Source organism: Lissotriton helveticus, chromosome 9 (genome assembly GCF_964261635.1).
Source record: "Lissotriton helveticus chromosome 9, aLisHel1.1, whole genome shotgun sequence".
Classification (NCBI taxonomy): Eukaryota; Metazoa; Chordata; class Amphibia; order Caudata; family Salamandridae; genus Lissotriton; species Lissotriton helveticus.
Window position 1 is genome coordinate 346,732,888 of NC_136070.1, and position 13,839 is coordinate 346,746,726.

The 13,839-nt window shown below is 47.2% G+C and overlaps 1 protein-coding gene across 1 annotated transcript in view; it reads left to right on the top strand.

The window, feature by feature from the left end:
* GOLGA5 (golgin A5) overlaps positions 1 to 8,597 on the top strand; it is a 154,100-nt gene extending 145,503 nt beyond the window's left edge. Inside the window, exon 12 of the mRNA XM_078662294.1 lies at positions 7,853 to 8,597. Coding sequence (XP_078518420.1) covers positions 7,853 to 7,933 — 81 coding nt within the window. The 3' untranslated portion in view covers positions 7,934 to 8,597. The remainder of the gene's footprint in view (positions 1 to 7,852) is intronic.
* The last annotated feature ends 5,242 nt before the right edge of the window (positions 8,598 to 13,839 follow it).

The following is a 13,839-nucleotide window of genomic DNA, read 5'->3' on the forward strand; positions in this document are numbered from 1 at the left end:
GGGGAAAGTAGCGCATTTAGCGGGAACGTAAGGGAGAACTTACCAGCCGATAACCCAATTGCGAGAGTGGGCTTGCTGTGTGTGTAAACAAGTAACAAGCTGTATATCGGGGCTCAGATCCACACCTTACCTCAGAGGTCGCTGGTGGCGGACATCTCTGCACCTACCCCTCCCACTGGAACTCTGATAACTGGACAGCCGGCACGGTAGTGAGGCAAAGTCCGGTCTAGATAAGGGAGAATGGAGCGCGCGCAGAGGGGTGTGTCCCTCTAGTTGCTAGGTTGCGGCACGCTGGAAAGGAAAGCAAGGAGGGGTTAGCTGACGATAGCGCGGCCCGAGCCATACTAAACTGGGGCCATCTTGGAATGGGTTTAGGAGTCTAGCAGGGCATGTTAAAGGCACCTGGAAGCGGGCAACTAGCCCAGATTGTTAATAGCTGTCAGGCCAGTATCGCCCTGGAATGCGGGAGTAAAAGGCAAGGAGGGATTAGCTGAGGATAGCGTGGCCCGAGCTATACTAAGCTGTGGCCATCTTGGAATGGGTTTGGAAGTCTAGTAGGGCCTCTTTTAAGGGAATTAGAAGTGGACAACTGGTCCAGCTAAATAATAGCTATCTGGCGGGTATCGCCCAGGTGTGCAGGAGTAAGAAACCCAACACGCGGGTGGCTGGAGATGATGCTGCCCGGGACAATCAAAGCGGGGGCCATCTTGGAATGGGTTTGGAAGTGTGGCAAGGCATGTAAAGACACTTAGAATTGGATAACTGATCCAGATTAATAACTATCTGGCGAGTGTCGTCCAGGGCACCCCATCATTCAATCCCAATTCATCGCTCTGAAGGCGATGTATCCATCTCTGTTCATATCTGAACAGGGCTTGTTGGTTCAGGTTCGGTAAAGACTCAATGACAGTCCATCGGATGTTCTCTGGAGAATGATTGTAGTCCTTGCAATGTTCGTAGAGCTTTGTATGTGTCTTGTGACATCGGATGTTACTATTGTGCTCCATTATTCGTTGCTTAACAGGACGCATTGTCATCCCGATATACAGCGATTCGCAAGGACAAATCAAAACATAAATGCATCTAGAGCTATTGCAGTTAGTATGCTTGTTCAGTGTCCACGTGAAGTTCTTGTTAAGTACAACGGTCTTGCCCTGGATGGTCTGGGGGCAGACAACACATGAACCACAGCGATAGTGTCCAGTAACTGGGGGGAGGTCCCAAAGCGTATTAACAGATTGAGTGCTGGTTTTCTTGGGACGGGTGTGGATAAGGGTGTCCTTGAGGTTAGCCGTCCTTTTGAAGGCAAACCGTGGGCGCGGTAACTCCATTCCTGCCGAGTTGAGAATGCCCCAATGGGTACTGACAGTTTTTTTGATGAATGAGGAGTTTCTTGTAAATGAGGTAACGCAGGTAATCTTGTCATCTGGCTCCTGGGGGTGTGTCTCAAGTAGGGCCTCTCTGTTGTTGTTGAGGGCTCGTTTGGTAGAGTTTTTTAGAAGACGTGTAGGGTACCCCCGGTCCAGGAGTTTGGTTTGCAGGGCTTGCGCTTGTCGTTTGTAGTCAGTGGTAGAACTACAGTTTCTCCGAAGGCGGAGAAATTGTCCAAAGGGGAGATTGTCCCTAAGGGATCTCGTATGGTGACTGGAGTAAGGCAACAGACTGTTCCTGTCAGTCTCCTTAGTATAGAGACTGGTGCTGATTATAGTTGGCTCCAGGGTTATGCTGAGGTCCAAATAGGGTATGGATTTGTCGGAGATGGTGCCCGTGAATTTAAGAAAAGGGTCTTGTTGGTTTATCCATGTACAGAAGGCCTCACAAGTCGTCCGATCTCCCTTCCAGAAAACCAAAATGTCGTCGATGTACCGACGCCAACACGTGAGATTTTCACGGAATGGGTTGTGTTCCGGGGGGTAGATGCATTGTTGCTCAAATGATGCCATGTAGAGGCATGCCAAGCTCGGCGCAAAGGTCGAGCCCATCGATGTCCCGCGGATCTGGAGGTACAAATTGGACTCATATTTGAAAAAATTTTCAGTTAATGCAATATGTGCCAACTCCATTATGAATGAAACCGGGGTAGGGGACAACCACTCCTCTTGTCGTAGGAGGGAGTCCACTACTTGCAGCGTTGCCTGTTGGGGTATGTTGGTGTACAACGCTTCCACGTCGAGTGTCAAGAGAAGATCAATATCCTCCCTGCCGTCCATATCATCGATCAGACGAAGCACATCTCTCGTGTCCTGCAAGTAAGAAGGGATGGATTTAACCAGAGGTTGCAGGAAGGCATCACAGAATTGAGAAAGGGGTTCTAGAATTGAACCGATGCCAGACACGATTGGTCTTCCTGGGACTGGGGTGGTGCCCTTATGTATTTTAGGCAGGGTGTAGAAGTATGGTATGACCGGGTCGGTGGTTACAAGAAATTCTGCCTCTTTTTTACTTAACCATTCGTTGGTCTCTGCTTCGATGACCAGAGACATCACGGTGGTGGTCAGTCGGTTGGTTGGATCCTCTGTCAATAATCTGTAATGGGTCGTATTTGCTAGTTGGCGTCTACACTCCTGATCGTAGTCGTCATAATTTTGTATGACAGTAGCTCCCCCCTTGTCTGCCTGTTTGATGACAATTGAAGTGTCCTTACCAAGGGAGGAAGCTGCCTGTCTTTCAACGTTGGAAAGATTGTTAAACGGTTTGATTGGGGGTTTGTTCTTCATAGTTCGTAGAACAGCTCTTTCAAACGTCAAGACCTCTGGTGGAACCATCCCATCAGTGGGGGTGAATGTGGAAGGCTTCCTGAGGAAGGTGGAAGCAGTTCTTTAGGAAGATACGTCTCCGGGCCTTTTTCCACAATCGGCCAGTCTTACCCTGTGAGGACACTGGTCTCAGGAAGCCTTCCACATTCTGTGATGCCTTCCTGCAACCTCTGGTTAAATCCATCCCTTCTTACTTGCAGGACACGAGAGATGTGCTTCGTCTGATCGATGATATGGACGGCAGGGAGGATATTGATCTTCTCTTGACACTCGACGTGGAAGCGTTGTACACCAACATACCCCAACAGGCAACGCTGCAAGTAGTGGACTCCCTCCTACGACAAGGGGAGTGGTTGTCCCCTACCCCGGTTTCATTCATAATGGAGTTGGCACATATTGCATTAACTGAAAATTTTTTCAAATATGAGTCCAATTTGTACCTCCAGATCCGCGGGACATCGATGGGCTCGACCTTTGCGCCGAGCTTGGCATGCCTCTACATGGCATCATTTGAGCAACAATGCATCTACCCCCCGGAACACAACCCATTCCGTGAAAATCTCACGTGTTGGCGTCGGTACATCGACGACATTTTGGTTTTCTGGAAGGGAGATCGGACGACTTGTGAGGCCTTCTGTACATGGATAAACCAACAAGACCCTTTTCTTAAATTCACGGGCACCATCTCCGACAAATCCATACCCTATTTGGACCTCAGCATAACCCTGGAGCCAACTATAATCAGCACCAGTCTCTATACTAAGGAGACTGACAGGAACAGTCTGTTGCCTTACTCCAGTCACCATACGAGATCCCTTAGGGACAATCTCCCCTTTGGACAATTTCTCCGCCTTCGGAGAAACTGTAGTTCTACCACTGACTACAAACGACAAGCGCAAGCCCTGCAAACCAAACTCCTGGACCGGGGGTACCCTACACGTCTTCTAAAAAACTCTACCAAACGAGCCCTCAACAACAACAGAGAGGCCCTACTTGAGACACACCCCCAGGAGCCAGATGACAAGATTACCTGCGTTACCTCATTTACAAGAAACTCCTCATTCATCAAAAAAACTGTCAGTACCCATTGGGGCATTCTCAACTCGGCAGGAATGGAGTTACCGCGCCCACGGTTTGCCTTCAAAAGGACGGCTAACCTCAAGGACACCCTTATCCACACCCGTCCCAAGAAAACCAGCACTCAATCTGTTAATACGCTTTGGGACCTCCCCCCAGTTACTGGACACTATCGCTGTGGTTCATGTGTTGTCTGCCCCCAGACCATCCAGGGCAAGACCGTTGTACTTAACAAGAACTTCACGTGGACACTGAACAAGCATACTAACTGCAATAGCTCTAGATGCATTTATGTTTTGATTTGTCCTTGCGAATCGCTGTATATCGGGATGACAATGCGTCCTGTTAAGCAACGAATAATGGAGCACAATAGTAACATCCGATGTCACAAGACACATACAAAGCTCTACGAACATTGCAAGGACTACAATCATTCTCCAGAGAACATCCGATGGACTGTCATTGAGTCTTTACCGAACCTGAACCAACAAGCCCTGTTCAGATATGAACAGAGATGGATACATCGCCTTCAGAGCGATGAATTGGGATTGAATGATGGGGTGCCCTGGACGACACTCGCCAGATAGTTATTAATCTGGATCAGTTATCCAATTCTAAGTGTCTTTACATGCCTTGCCACACTTCCAAACCCATTCCAAGATGGCTCCCGCTTTGATTGTCCCGGGCAGCATCATCTCCAGCCACCCGCGTGTTGGGTTTCTTACTCCTGCACACCTGGGCGATACCCGCCAGATAGCTATTATTTAGCTGGACCAGTTGTCCACTTCTAATTCCCTTAAAAGAGGCCCTACTAGACTTCCAAACCCATTCCAAGATGGCCACAGCTTAGTATAGCTCGGGCCACGCTATCCTCAGCTAATCCCTCCTTGCCTTTTACTCCCGCATTCCAGGGCGATACTGGCCTGACAGCTATTAACAATCTGGGCTAGTTGCCCGCTTCCAGGTGCCTTTAACATGCCCTGCTAGACTCCTAAACCCATTCCAAGATGGCCCCAGTTTAGTATGGCTCGGGCCGCGCTATCGTCAGCTAACCCCTCCTTGCTTTCCTTTCCAGCGTGCCGCAACCTAGCAACTAGAGGGACACACCCCTCTGCGCGCGCTCCATTCTCCCTTATCTAGACCGGACTTTGCCTCACTACCGTGCCGGCTGTCCAGTTATCAGAGTTCCAGTGGGAGGGGTAGGTGCAGAGATGTCGGCCACCAGCGACCTCTGAGGTAAGGTGTGGATCTGAGCCCCGATATACAGCTTGTTACTTGTTTACACACACAGCAAGCCCACTCTCGCAATTGGGTTATCGGCTGGTAAGTTCTCCCTTACGTTCCCGCTAAATGCGCTACTTTCCCCGTAGGAATTCCTCACTCGCTGCTGGCCCCACCTGGACAGCCCGTGAGGCTTTAAAGAGGAATCCCAACGGGTAAGTGGAACAGGGACTCGCAGACTGGCGCTGTCTTATGCGCACTCGTCGAGCATGGCATGTCGACTTATTTATTTACATATTTCCTCGCCGGGATACACGACCTTCCCGCTAGCGTTGAACTAACCTTGTAACAGAGTGTCAAATCACCTTTAATGGTTTTTACTGTGCGGCTTTTCACCATTTATGGCTCAAATCTTAGCCTATAAGTGTATGAATAATATTTTAATATTGGCGCCACCCCCCGCTCGACAAAACAAGGATGTGCCACCACCATCCTGTACAATGCACAGGCGGGAAAATGGCGCCTCCACTTAGATGCATGCTATAGCGATCCAGCATGGCAGCACTATGCAGTGCGCTCCACTCACGCGCATTTTTATACCACTCTCACTCACAGCACTACCCGACCCTGTCACTACCTAGACAGAACACTACCCACGGGGCACGTATTCTCTGACACCCCGGATATAGGCACAAATATGATGTACTCTGGTCCATACTTACTTGTGACATCATTGTTGTTTGCGTTCTTCTTTTCATTTTTCCAGGAGGTCCCTCGCAAGGAACCATTTCCGAACGACACTACACAGGTCGTATACCAGTGTCCTCTTAATCCGGAGGATACTAGCAATTATATGAGCACAAAGGTCCTGATGAATCGCCCTTAGGGCGAGAAACATGTTGACCGTTTTCACAACAAGGGTTGAATAAAGGTTTGGTCTCATTGTTCACCACTCCTTAATACCCCTTCATCTTTTTTAATAAAGTAGTGAGCCAGACCAATAAAATCTCTATTAGGACTCTACTAACTTTTTTTAAGACACACCACCACGCTCACTATTGCACTTTTCATAGGCCCCTCACACCCACACACCCGTTGGCTCGGAATAGAAGATCTCCGCCAAAGTGCAGCTTCCCTTGCTGCCCGACGGGCATTGCACCGCCAGCCTGTCGTAGGAGCAGGATACCGATGATGACGCTGGACGGTCATCGGCTGGGATAACAGTAGTTGTCCTGCCGTTAGCCTGTGTGAGGTATCCTTACATTCTGAAAAGGGTCTACACTATGCACTTAACCCCCACCTTTTTAATGAGTGAGAGAGAAGATAGGCTGAGCTAATTTTTTAGCTCCCATTGGGGAACTCTGTACAATACTTTTTGTTGCATCGACAAAGTAAATCAGACAGAGGTCAGGCTAGGGAGAAGGACGCTAGTGCGAGAGAACGTGGTGTGCAGCTGGGGCGAGAAAAGGACACGGGAGAGACCGTATTCACAGGTAGCGAGCTGCAGGGGCAAATACACAACAGTTATGAAGGGTGTCAGGGCAGAGGCAAAAGCACAGTGGAATTGAGGGCCGGGGAAAGCAAGTGGCTATGGCGGGTAGCGAGGAATGAGGAAAAAAAAGAGCAACAGAGGATGGGGAGAGCAGAACACGGGAAAGAAAATACAGTGGGGTGCTGGAGGCAGAGATGCACACCAGAAAAACAGCTGGAAAACACATGCAACCTCATGGAGCGCTTTACGCAAGAGAAAAAAAATGTGAGGGATAAAACACAAAGCCAATGGTGAGCAATGTGCAGGATGCATTCCTTGGTAAGCTTCCGACATGTCTCAAATATATCTTTGCAACACGACAACTGATAGGCTTTGACCTAAAAAAGCACATCCGCCTCATCTACGTTTTCATTTGCTGGTAGGGCTGTGTCTTCACTGCCATGCAAAAAGGATAGCGCTTGGGCGAATTCATTAGCTTCTTGGAGGGGCTGGCATGCCCCAAGTACATTCAGGAAATATGGGTTCTTGTCTTTAAACGTAAATCACAGACAACAATGTTTTTCGTCCACAAACTCATATTTCAGAAGAGGCAGAAGGCTTGAAAGAGACTATGGATTCCTTTGCGTTTACTCTGCTTCCAATAGTGTATCTAAGGATGATTTTTTTTTATGCGTTTTGTCTAATCACATGTAATCTACTACAATAAAGTGGACGTGCCTATGTATTTGTTTTCTACTATCCTTAGAATTTGGGTATCAGGTAAGGTATATAACGTATGTGGGTGCAATAATCGAAAACCTGCAAACATACAGTGAGAAGTAAGAAACGTAAAACGAGTGCGTCTTGACATCACACCAGAATCCAAATATTTGAGTTAGGGAAAGTTAGGTTACTGACTTCAAAATGCTCGACGGTTCGATCTAAAATTGGATTCATTAATGAAGTGGGTGTAGATATGTAGATCTATGTCATTTTGTTTGTGCTGCCTCTGAACACATCCAGATTGAATCTGTGAACACCTTTAGATCAGGATAACGACCGGATCTCCTGGTGTGGTCAGTTTTTGCTTCACTTCACTCTCTTGCCCCACCTCTCGGCCACTAACTAAGACACCCTTCTGATCTAAGGTTCCTGTCTGCATCCTGCATGTTGTACAGTTATTGGAAGGACATCATTCCTTCAGGTTGCAGGCAGCACTCCTAAATAATTCATTCATACATGTAGTATATTTTGCAAGGATTCAGTGGGCTGTTCTGTTTATGATCGGAAATGTGTTTTTAACGCCCCATGTCTTTTCTTTTACCAGGCTCTGCTTCACCTCTGGGTCATGATCGTTCTTCTCACATACACCCCGGAAATGCACCACGATCGCCCAATCGGGAGATAAAGAAGCCCCTCTGCAGTTCTGTTACTGGAGACTTAAGCACTTTTTAGGCCAGGTGGCATACACACATTTTAAATGAAATTGCCCTTCTGCGGGTACCAACGAGGCAAACATCGTTTTAAATCACTAACGACTGTATTGATCATGGACATTTGCTCGGGGCTTTATATTGGCGAACATTATTTATGTCTAAGGATCCTTAGTTTTATTAAGAGTTCCTCAAGCTGCCAAAGAAAACAGAAGTGCAGCCTTACAGGTACATGGAGGTAAGTCTGTGAGCCAATGTGATTGCAGTAAGTAGTGACTTTGGTTAACACCTACATCTTCACTCTTCAGAAGTGTGACATTTTCCTCCCACCATTATTTCCCCCATTATAAACAAAGTCTTGGATTCACGTCCAGAATAAAGGTACAGATCCCACGATTGACTCATTTTCACCTTCCAAGACCCTAGTTTAACCCTCAGTTGACCCGCGTAGGACGAAAGATCTCACTGTGCTATGTAAATTATTGGATGGGGCATTAATCAGGAAAACAAAATGTACTTAATGTGTAAATTAAAAATGGCGGTATAGTTCCTATCTGGTCTGCTTTTGCACTTGTTAGTTTTTATCTGTAAATATATATATGTTCTTTTCTAAGTGAATAAACTATATCCTATTAAGAAGACAGTTTTTCTGCTTGCATCAATAAGTAATGAATGTACTGCATAACATCACTGTAGTACCCAGTAAGATTCTGAAGGGAACGAAACAGAAGTAGATTTTTAGCCATTTGATTGACATGAAAGTGACAAAATGGAAGACCAAGGCAAGGAAGAGATTATGCGAAAAATATGCGCCAATTATAAAGTGATACGATTCATATCTTTAATATATGCAGTCAAGATGCCAAGACCTAAAATCTTTTCCACAGTAGAAATACGAGGCATCCATACAATTTCATGGAGCCCAAAAAAAAGAGGCAATATGCAGGATACATCTTGCCACACCCCACTTTCATATTCAGTTCCTTAAATGTGGACCCCCCAGATAAATTCCCCAAAACATTTTTAAGGTGGGAGGAACACTGTAAAGAGCTAGCTGCCATTTGCAGCTAATATGGAATTACTAGCAGCCCGTCCCGACGTTGTCCGGGGCAGAAGGGGGCTGGGGGCAGCACCGCTGCAGGAGACGCTCAGCAGAGTGGCGAGCAGCGGGAGCAGCAGGAGCGTCGAGTCTGTGTCTGTTTTCCTTAGGGAACCCTTTGCGTGGCGTCGTGAAGGCTGTGACGTATGTAATAGCAATAGGCGGGCCATGAATGTAGCGTTCCTACGTAACGCGTCTTGTTGATGGAAGCCGCGCCGTTGATGGAAGCCGCGCCCCTTATAAGGCGTAGTTACAGAACTGATGCGCCGAGTGTGTCTGCCTGAAGTGAATACACATCAACTTGTACATTCATGGCATATGTGAATGTTTTTTCCGTTTACTTACACATGGCGACGTCCCTCAAACCCCCGCCCACGCTGTTTATGTCACCTCCCTCAGTAAGTTACACACGCCCACCGCCACTATCGCTTACTTCTATAGAAGCTTCAATGTTGCAGCGAGTTTCTGTCTTCATGCAGCGAGTTTCTGTGTTACTGAACTCGCAGTGTTTTTTGTGTGCCTGCTGCGCTCTGTGTGCCTGATACTCGCAGCCCCTGGAAGCGAGTGACGTTGTATGGGCCATGCCCCTCTGCCAATGTTGCCGCCCACAGGTTTAGTTTGACATGCCCATGCTACTCCCTAACAGCAGAAGAACGCCCACAAGGAACTACTTTACCCCGAATATTGTTTTCACTTTGTAATGTATATGTTGCCCAAATGTATAGCCTATGTCCATCTCCTGGACCTCCCCTTTCCAACGCTGTTTTGGGTGTTGTGATTGGTGGTGTACTTTTCGAGTTTACCTGGCTCAAAAGACACAGTTCTCTCTTTATAATAGTAGTATAGATTAGTGGGGGATTGAATTGTATATTATGTACGTCACCATCCTTTAGTGGTGGCTTCATTTGCACAACTTCATTTCCCAAATCACTTTATTACCATTTCATGCTCTTCCTCCTTACAGTCCTTGCACTCCGTGCTTTGAGGGAAAATTCCCACCCCAGAAAAGAGGTTATCTTTTAATTGTACACATTTATGATATACTTATGTAATTATTCCTTGTCTTTAATTAGAATGGAACCATATACTACGATTTTGTCTACTCACACGAACTATGTGCTACAGATCGTTATTTACTGAGAAAGTGGGACTCTCCCCACGTTTCTTCTCTGTTGCTTCTTTGTTTCTTCATCAAATAGAACTGTTCCACCAAGCTGCTTCAGGCGGTGTGCACCTGAGTTGCTCCCTCCTTGGATTTAAGGAACAAATGAGTGCCTACCTCTAACAAATGAGCTCATCCTGCTAAGTAATTACCCAGGCAAAGCAAACTAATCATCCCACGTCTTACCACCGAAAAGCACTTGTTCTTACATAATTGGAAACTTATTTCAGCGAAGAGACCGTGAGGGAAAGGACCCTTGCCACCTACCAGGACCGGAGCATTTCTTATCCAGTATTATGGGTGTCTTTCATAGATTCACATGCCTGAATCAGAGTAGCAAGCAATGCAGAGTGCACATTGCTGATGGAACAGCATATACAAGTCCTTAGATAATACACATCATGCGAGCATGAACCATCATTAGACATCCACAATAAGTATTAGTAAAGAAATGTCCATACCAGAGTAGGATGGAGGGACGGAGGAAGGCTCACCTTACTGAAATAGATGGCGTAACACTGCTTGTCCCACTGCTGCATTATTCATCAGCTCTGTATCCAGGCAGTAGTGCCTAGTGAAGGTATGTGGCGACTTCCATGTTGCCGCCCTGCAAATGCCAATGACTGGCGCCCCTGCAAAGAGAGCCATAGAAGTGGACATAGCTCTCGTGGAGTGCGCTCTCACTTTGGAATGCAATGGCTATCCAGCTTGGTCATGACAGAAAGCAATGGCTGCAGAAATCCATCTGGAGATGCTCTGCTTGGTAAGTGGTAGTCCTTTCCTAGGTCTGCTGTAAGCTACGAATAGCTGGTTAGATTTCCTGAATGTTTTCGTTTTGTCAATGTAAAACTTCAAGCATCGTTTGAGATCCAAAGAATGCAGCGATCTTTCAGCTGCCGTGCTTGGGTTTGGAAAGAAGGAACGCAGAACCACAGGTTCATTTAGGTGGAAGTCCGACGGGACTTTTGGGATAAACCTAGGATTGGTTCTCAGGATTACTCTGTCGTTTTTAAAACTGTAGAAAAGGATCCTGGATTGAAAACGCCTGTAGCTCACTGACCCTCCTTGCAGATGTGAGCGCCAGGAGGAGTGCTGTTTTCCACGAGACCTACTTCAGGTCAGCTCTGTGTACTGGTTCGAACGGATGTTTCATGAGCTGGTTAAGAACTGCATTGAGATGCCAGGTAGGTGGCAACATCCTTACTGGCGGGAAAGATCTGTATAATCCTTTTAGAAATTGCTTAATCAACCTGCTTGACCAGAGAGATTGACTCGTTTAAGTTCTTTTATAACAAGATATTGCTGCTAAGTGTACTTTAATGGAGGAGTGGGCTAGGCCCGACTGTGCCAGATGTAATAGATAAGGTAAGATTTGCTCCGGGGAAGAGGAGAAAGGCCGAATGCTTTGATCTGCACACCAAACACAAAAGCGCTTCTATTTCAGGGAATACGTTTTGGTTGTGCTATCCGCCCTTGCTCTGGCAAGAATGTCTCTACAGTCTTGTGGAATATTCAGATTGTGGAACTCTCGGAACTCAGGAGCCCGGTAGCTAACCTGAGAGACTTCAGATCCGGATGTTGAACTTGATTGTTGTTCATTGTGAGCAGAGATGGATACTGCCACAGGTGGATCGGCGGCTACAGGGATAGACGGTGGAGCTCTGTGAACAAATGTTGCCTCGGCCAAGTTGGAGCTATTAAAATTAGAGTACAAGGCTCCACCTAAATTTTCCTGAGAACTCTGGGAAGCATCAGGAATGGCGGAAGGGCGTACGCAAAGACGTTGCGCCATGCGATGGAAAATGCATTCCCTAGAGACCCTGACTGGGGATGCCAACTTGCGAAGTGTGGGCATTTGGCGTTCATTCTCGTCGCAAACAGATCGATTTGCGGCGGGCCCCATCTGGAGAAGATCTGGTCGATAATTTGTTGATCTAGCTCCCACTCGTGTGACGATGTTTTCTGCCTGCTGAACGCGTCGGCGAGCACATTGTCCGCGCCTGGGACATATTCCACCCTTAGGGTTACATTGTGGAGTATGAGCCAATTCCAGATTTTTATTTATTTATTTATTTATTTATTTATTTATTTATTTGCGACTTGCGAGAGAGTGTTAGCGAGCGTGTCCCTCCCTGTTTGTTGAGGTAGTGCATAGTCGTGGTGTTGTCTGTCCGGACGAGCACCAGGGAATGTTTGATTCTTGGCAGGAAAGCTTGAAGGGCCAGGAAGACCGCCCGCAGTTCGAGCAGATTGATATGTAGTTTCTTCTCCATAGGAGACCACTACCCGCTTATCTGTAGCTCTTGCATAAAAGCTCCCCAGCCTTCCAAGGAGGCGCCTGTTGTGACAACATGAGGAGCAGCCGAAAGCCGAATGACAAGCCTTGAGACAGGTTTTGAGATGACATCCACCATTGCAGGGCTCCGACCATCTGAGGATTCACTTTTATGTGGTCGCCGAATGACCCTGTGCATTGGACCTACTGCTTCGAGAGCGCCTCCTGTAGAGGCCTCATTCGTAGTCGACAGTGAGGAATCGGGAGGATACACGCTGACATCATCCCCAGGAGGGATTTGAAGAGGCGGACTGTCAAGACTTTCTTCGAGGCTACTATAGCAGCTAGTGCAAGGGGCTTGTTCATCCTCTCTCTGGATGGGAAAGCTTTTGCTGACCGTGTGTCCAGGGTTGCACCTAGGAAACTGATGGAAACTGAAGGTTGTAGGACCGATTTTTCCTGATTGAGGGTGAGACCCAAGCAATCGAAAAGCTTTAAACAGGCGTTGGAAGACCTGGACGCGTCTAAGGATGGAGCCTTGACCAGCCAGTCATTCAGATACGGAAAGACTTGGTGATGGCACTGTCTGAGATATGCCGCCACCGGGGTACGACATTTCGTGAATATGCGCGGTGCAGTCTTGAGCCCGAAGGGCAGAACGCGAAACTGCAAGTGTCTGCCCGCTACTGCAAATCGCCAGTACCTTTTTGTGATTCCTGTGAATTGGGATATTGAAGTAAGCATCCTGTATGTCTAGGGACGCCCTAAAATCCTGCTCTTACAGTAGTTGCAAGACCTCCTGGATCGTTACCATGCGAAACGACTGCTTCTTAGGAATTTGTTGAGGGCCCTGAGGTCCAAGATTGGTCTCCACTTCTTGTCTTTTTTCTGGATCAAAAGAAGCGGGAATAAAACCCTTTTCCCTTCTGAGATGGAGGTACTCTCTCTATTGCTCCTTTCTGCAGCACAATAGAGATCTCTCATAGAAGCAGCCGTAGATTTTTGTTATTTCCGCTGTCCTTTACCTTGAAAGGACAACCTCCCAAAAGAGGATTGCTTGTTTTGCTGTTGTTGGCGCTGTTGGTATTGCGGTCTACTCTGGCCTGAAGAGCAGGAAGACTTGTATTGATAATTTCCTCTGTAGGAAGACTGTCCTCTTCCTCTATTTCTACTAAAGGACTGGTTCTTATACTGAAGAGTGCCCAAAGCTCTCGCAGTGTCTGCTTCGTCAAATTTTTGTGCCAAATAGTAACTGGCTATCATATGGCATGTCCAAAATCTTTGTTTGCACCTCAGGACGGAAAGAGGTTTCCTTTAGCCATCCTTTGAGCCGCAAGACTGCTGC